The sequence below is a fragment of the Camponotus floridanus genome, unplaced genomic scaffold (assembly GCF_003227725.1).
Source record: "Camponotus floridanus strain SB8 unplaced genomic scaffold, Cflo_v7.5 scaffold187, whole genome shotgun sequence".
NCBI lineage: Eukaryota > Metazoa > Arthropoda > Insecta > Hymenoptera > Formicidae > Camponotus > Camponotus floridanus.
Window position 1 is genome coordinate 111471 of NW_020229311.1, and position 7718 is coordinate 119188.

The 7718-nt window shown below is 34.0% G+C and overlaps 1 protein-coding gene across 1 annotated transcript; it reads left to right on the forward strand.

Annotated features, from left to right (window-relative positions):
• The first annotated feature begins 5938 nt into the window (after positions 1–5938).
• Positions 5939–7336, forward strand: LOC112637639 (AT-rich binding protein-like). Its single transcript, XM_025407743.1, has 4 exons — positions 5939–5945; positions 6032–6209; positions 6775–6790; positions 7148–7336. Exons 1-4 carry the CDS (start codon positions 5939–5941, stop codon positions 7334–7336), a joined length of 390 nt encoding a protein of 129 aa, XP_025263528.1.
• Positions 7337–7718: the final 382 nt, after the last annotated feature.

Consider the following 7718-nt stretch of genomic DNA (forward strand, 5'->3'; position numbering starts at 1 on the left):
CGCGCTTTGAAAACTGGTAAAATGGAGGAAGATATCATTGGAAAGACAATTTAAGCCGATTACCGAGCCTTTGAAACAGCTTATCGAAAATACTGTGGAATCTGATGTGTCGAAAATCGAACCGTTGAGTTTGACGTTTGGAGAAAAGCACGAGGAAAAAATAAAAGAGTCAAAGCAAGGAATAAAGCGAGCACGGATAAATATGCCGATAAACGATTCACCGATATATTCGACATCGAATCGATCAAAGCGAAGGAAGCAATTTTCTAATATGGCTACTGTTTCTACTCCGATAAAAGTACAACCGCGTCAAACAATACCATCCACGTCGAAGAAATTTACGAGATCACGCCGATTCGTTTGTAACATCGGTCCGACACGAATTAGAAACGTCCGAAGGTCAGAAAATGTTCCGAGAGCATTTTGGTCCACTGGCGCAAAAATATATAGGAGATATTATGAGTGTTGATAAAAATAAGAGTATGGATTACGTCTACGGTATTAAATTTACCAACGAAGGAATGATGCTCGGTGATAAATGTTTCGATGTGGACAAGGAAGATAATATAATTATCGATAGAATAAAATATAAGGGAATCGAAGGTATCTACAATTTGATTTTTAAAAAATTTCCCAATTATAAAAAATATACTCGAGACGATTTGTATAAATATCAAAGTATATTAAATATAACAAATACGCATAAGCGCGACAACAAAGTTAATAATCCTATTAAAACTAATGAAGGGTACAAGTACAAATATATAATTGCGCCATTATTCCCTGATAGAAAGATGGGAAGAGGTATAAACCAAAGCTGCCAGATCTCCGCCGCAAGCAACATGCAACACGGCGTGGAGGGGGTAATGAGGATGTAAGCGTAAGCGTACGTGTGAGCGCTTCGGCTAGCTTCGGATAGTAGAAGAGGACAGAATACAGTCTTCTGTCTCCTTCCTACCGAAAGACGGGCAATACGCGACGCGTCACGCTCCTCGATATTTCGATATGCGCTCATGTTTCTTTTACAGCATTTTTATTGTATAATGTGTTTATAATATGTATCTGTATATATATATGTATACACATACATATTATAAACATATTATAAAGAATAATATTTAAATAATTATATTTGTATTATATATATATATATATATATATAAATATAATATTTAATATATTTATAATATATATATATATATATATGTATATATATATTTATAAATATATTTATAATGTATTTATATATATATATATATATATATATATATATATATACACCGTACAAATATAAATATGTACTAATTATATTACAAAAATATATTATAAAACTATTTAGTTTTTTATAATAATTTAACTTGTTTTCTCTCTCTCTCTCTCTTTCTCTCTCTCTCTCTCTCTCTCTCTATATATATATATATATATATACATTTAAAATAATAAAATAAAAAAAATTAATGAGTGGCGATTTTCCACACCACCCACGGGGTATCACCAATGGCGCGTTAGATTTTTTTATGTGGATCTTCGCCTAGAGCCCTATTATACCACATTGCATTATTTTATCATTTACAAGTATGATGTCTGTTACACAGACAAGATGTTTTTAATATTTTTACTTTCCACAAATATGATGTCTGTTACACAGACAAGATGATTTTAATACTTTTACTTTCCACAAATATGATGTCTGTTACACAGACAAGATGATTTTAATACTTTTACTTTCCACAAATATGATGTCTGTTACACAGACAAGATGATTTTAATACTTTTACTTTCCACAAATATGATGTCTGTTACACAGACAAGATGATTTTAATACTTTTACTTTCCACAAATATGATGTCTGTTACACAGACAAGATGATTTTAATACTTATACTTTCCACAAATATGATGTCTGTTATACAGACAAGATGATTTTAATACTTTTACTTTCCACAAATATGATGTCTGTTACACAGACAAGATGATTTTAATACTTATACTTTCCACAAATATGATGTCTGTTACACAGACAAGATGATTTTAATACTTTTACTTTCCACAAATATGATGTCTGTTATACAGACAAGAATATTCTTAATACTACTTTAATAATACCTACTTTTTACAAATATGATATTTGTAACAGACGAGATGTTTTTCACGTATTTATCTTTTACAAGCGTAATGTTTGTAATAAATTTATTATTTATGAGATGATGGGCCAGCTATGTCAATGGTATCTGCAGCATGTAATTTTAAAATACTTTTATTTTTTTTAGCAACGGTAGCATATAACTTATCCGCTGACATAAGAGACAAATGCTTTTCATCAATTTTCATTTTGATAGCTGTCTCGCCTCTCGTTTTTAATGCAGATTTAAATACACAAATAGCATTAACAGTAGCTGACGAAAAACTATTACGTTTTTTTGTTTTTAAATTATTTAAAAGAGAAAACATTCTCTCCGAATCGGCATTTGAATTTGGAAGAGATCGAATAGTACTTATAATATTTGTTAAATTGGGATATTTAGCAAGATTGTTGTGTCGATTTTGTAAAATTTTTTTCCACATGCTGTCGAAATTTAATGTAGAAAAGTTTTGTTTTTCTTCTATTGTAAAATCTGATGGTAAGGCCATCCATTCCTTCTTTAAATCATTTTCATCAAAACCGCCGATAGTTTTAGCTATAAAAGAAACATCATTGAATGATGTTTCTCTATTGTTATCAAATAAACTTATATATGGTCGAAAAACTTGTAACTTTGATAAAAATATATTATTTAGAGGTAATCTTTTACGAATTTCTTCTGCAGCAGTCACATAAAATAATAAACAATTCTCTCGAACAATTGTAACTATGTTTATGTGACCTTTCAGCGTTAATTCGTTTAGATATTCCTCACATTCTGATCCCAAAATAATTTCATTAGTAAGTTTTTGATTTTCTTTTAATGAAAATATAATATTTTGTAACGCACGGTTTTTCCCGTACCGCGAATTTCTGATTGCGGATAGCCGTCGGTTCCAGGTATAAGAATAAGATGCACGTGTGCTTAAATGATGCGTTTATTTGTATATGTAGGCGGTACAAATGTGTGTCTGTGTGTGTGTGTATGTGTATATGTTTATAAGTGTGTGCTGATCTGAGCTGGGTTGATTTGGTCGCCGCGAGTGTTAAAGCGCGATAGATCGATAAATCGTTGTGCGCTCGGAGCGGCGGTGGTGAGGCGCGATATAAGTATAAACTATCTAATTACGGTAACAATAGTTTCAGTCGTGCCTCGGGTCTTGACTAACAGGCGAGGATATGTCGCAATACCGGAGTATGTAAATTATAATTTCGGCTGGATGCAACCGTGCGGTTCCCGGTGTTCGATGCGTTCGATAAATTTCTTGTCGTGCGCGTTTTGCGCGCGGGTTTATTGCGCTCGCTTACGGTTGTTTGAGTCAGTGGTTAAGCCCGGTGGGATGGCTCTTTAAATATTATTTGTTTCCGAAGGATATTAGGAGTAGGATGGCGTCGCGACGCTAGCAAGCGTCGGAGGCGGCTCGTGTTCCACCTCGGGATAGATGCGACGCCTGAAGTATATTCGGAGGCGATTTTGAAAGCACCGATATCAATCGGCGGAGGCAGCGTTCGCACTACCTTCTGGCCTTCTGTTTTCGCAGGATTCCTCTTTGTCTCGCAGCTTGCCTTCAGACTAGCTCGGTTAGGAGGATCGGAAGGATCTGATCTCAAGTGTCACCGGGAGCCCATTTTATACTGCTAATTACGGCACGCGCCGGCGTATTTGTTATTAACCCCCACCGGGCGACGGAAAAAATAACGGTATATTCGTCGCGGGGTTCTCATTCGGCGGCTCCCGGTGACGGTGTTCGGGATGCCGCGTGCGGTTCTCAACCGGCGGCTCCCGGCCGACGATGTTCTGTCGGACTTCCTACCCGGTTTTTGCTAAGGTCAAAAAAGTGGGCACACAGCCCTCTGCCCGACCGGTGGTCGTCGGGCGGCAGCTTCCGGCTGATGTTTGCTGGGAAACGATGCATTCTGGGGTGCATCGTTACAATTTGAAGAAAATGGTTTTAAATATTCTTCTTTTATAAAATTTCGACAGATTTGGAAAAGAAAGTTTAAAGATTTTGGATATAATAAATGAATCCTTGTTTCTAATGCTTGAAAAAATGCATTAAATGCATTAAAAAAATTCAAAACATATTTTAAAAATAGAAAATAAGCTTTTATCTCCACGTTGTCCATCATAGACAAGAGATATTCTCCAGAATTTGTTTTTTCGCTCACAACCATTTCAGGAAGAAAGTATTTAATTGTATCCCAAGATTCAAGAAGTCTTTCGATACATAAATAATGCGAAAGCCAGCGCGTATCACATAATTTCAATATTTTGCGATTTGTTTCTTGGAAACATTCACAAAATTCACGAAAAATAGCCGTACGTTTTGGACTGCTATTGAGATAAGTAGCAATTTTTTTTAGAAATTCTTCGCAATATGCAGGCATTTTAGAACATGCAGCGTGCGCTGCTAATGCGGAGGAATGACATGGGCATGAAAACGTTAATAAATGTGGACATATTTCTTCTAATTTTTTTTTAAACGATAAATGTTTTCCTGTCATAACAGATGCATTGTCACATGATAAAGCTACGATATTTAAAAATGGAATCTGTAATTTCCACATTTCACATTTAAATGCCTTAAACAACTTTTCTGCACTTGAATCTTTGGCATCAATATCAATTAATTTAACTAATTGTGAGCGAATATCTAATGTCTCTGGATCAACGTATCGAACAAGAAAAGTCATCCATTTATCATTAGTTATATCAGATGTTTCGTCAATAAAAATTGAAAATTTTGTATTCTGAATTTTATTGACGACACGATCTGTTTCAACTGGGCATAAAACATTTGTAATAATGCTTTTACATTTTGTTCGGCCCATGCTCATGCTTTTTAACACATTAGGATCTTTTCCAATATGTTGAAAAAAGTTGAGAATTTCTTTTGCAGTTTGATGCGAAATATTTTTATCAGCAATTAATGCAGCATATCGAATTTCTGCTATTTTTTTTCGCTCTTCAAACGACAAAAGTGAATCATCTGTCATGTTTATATTTTCGTTTGTATTCTTTGTTCCTGTTTTAATTTTACATATTTCTATATGCGCTTTGGATTCTGCGTGACGATAAATTTTCGATAAATCACCTCTCATTGATTTATCACAAAATGAACAAAAAAATAAATTTTCATCATGTGATACTTTGCGTAACCATGGCTTAAATAATTCTATTTCTAGCCATTGTTCTTGAAATTTATATTTTTCGGATATTTTTTTATCTGAATTTTTATTATTATTTTCACACACATTATTAGTATTTAAAGCTAAATTATTTTCTTTAATATTATTTTTATGACACGCAGAATCCACATGTCTTAAAATATGTGTATTGCACGAAAAATTTTTATTGCATATACTACAATAATAAAGACTATCGTCGGATGGTACTTTGCGTATCCAAGATTTATATCGATCATCATTGAGCCAAGCATCTGAAAAGCTTCGCTTAAATTTTTTTTTCAATTCATCACTCATTTTTGTGAAACAAAAAATAGACAGAAACAAAGAATTAAAGAAGCTAAAGATGAAAAATGATATATATATATATATATATATATATATATAGAAATTTGAAATAATCAGAACTCACACACAAATCGGGATTGTGACAGTTCTTGAACACCAAGATTTCAGAGCACGTATAAAAAAATACGTTTACTTGATAGTACAAGGCGACAAGATTATCTGATGAAAATAAATGCCGCGAAATAAATGAACCGCGTAAAACAAATTAAACGGCATGAAACAAATAAACAAATGCCGAGTGTGTCTCATTGTCTGTTCATCCAAGCACGGCGACAGATCGAATATGTCTCGTAAGTAAATCATTATTTATACAAAGATATTAAGAAATAATTTAATCTTTAATTTCTATTTTAATTTTTTTCTTCACATTTTATAGAAGACATTAATGAAGAGATGGACGCTTTGGTGCTGCAAGATGCTGCGCAGCCAACGATGCATCAGCAACATTTGTTGCATCAGCTGCAAATATTTATGCAGCAGCAGCAGCAGCAGCAGCACCAGCACCAGCACCAGCACCAGCATCAGCACCAGCACCAGCAGCAGCAGCAGCAGCAGCAGCAGCCGCCGCCGCCGTCGCCGCCGCCGCCGCCGCCGCCGCAGTCGTCGCAACCGCAGCCGCAGGGAGAGGAGCAACAGCAGGAAAAAAATGGTACATTATTTTTTATATTAAATTATATTTAATGAAATTATATATATACAGGGTGTCCCACATAGAAGTGGCCATCCCCTTTTATCTTTTAAACTAAAAGAGATAGACCATAACAAATATATATGAAATTAAATGGCTTTAACTGAGCTTTATTATGAGTATAGTGGTTGATTACAAAATTTATTTGTATTAAAGAACGGAGAGATATGTATAATTTTTTTATAATAATGTAGATATTTTGATATAATAAAAGTTGTAGCGCTGTTTGAAACGAATATAACGATGTATAATTTAATGTAAATATTTTACATATTATACGAGATTTTCCGGCTTGAATTATCGCGGGCGACGTCCACCATTTCATCTTCGGCCTTGCGATATAGCCAACTTCTGACTGAGTATCATAATTAAATGACAACATGACATACGTCAACCTCTAATGCACTAGTCAGAAGTTAGCTATATCGCAGGACCGAAAATGAAATGGTGGATTTCGCTCGCGATATTTCAAGCCGGAAAATCTCGTATAATATGTAAAATATTTACATTAAATTATACATCGTTATATTCGTTTCAAAGCGCTACAACTTTTATTATATCAAAATATCTACATTATTATAAAAAAATTATACATATTTCTCCGTTCTTTAATAAAAATAAAGTTTGTAATCAACCACTATACTCACAATAAAGTTCAGTTAAAGCCATTTAATTTCATATATATTTATTATGGTCTATTTCTTTTAGTTTAAAAGATGGCCACTTTTAGGTGGGACACCCTATATATATATATATATATATATATATATATATATATATATAATAATTTGTTTTATTCTTCAGAAAATAAAAAAAATAAAAGAGGAGGCGGGAAGGCCCGTGCCCGCTGGTATGCTCAGCGCGGCAGGGCTGGCGGTCGAGGAGGCGACCGAGGGCGAAGAGGCGGCTGGGCCCGAGGAGGCGGCTGGGCCCGAGGAGGCGGTTGGGCCCGAAGAGGCGATCGAGGCCGACGAGGCGGCCGGGAAACAGTGATCAAAAATTACTACTATTATTAATATTATAAATAAAATTAAAAATAAAAAAATAATTTATAATTCATTGAATATTTATTTATCATAGAATACTTATTCCTTTTATCCTTTATTCGTAGATATTTTTTTCTCATATCAATACAATGTGGTATAATAGGGCTCTAGGCGAAGATCCACATAAAAAAATCTAACGCGCCATTGGTGATACCCCGTGGGTGGTGTGGAAAATCGCCACTCATTAATTTTTTTTATTTTATTATTTTAAATGTATATATATATATATATATATATATAGAGAGAGAGAGAGAGAGAGAGAGAGAGAAAGAGAGAGAGAGAGAGAAAACAAGTGTTAAATTATTATAAAAAACTAAATAGTTTTATAA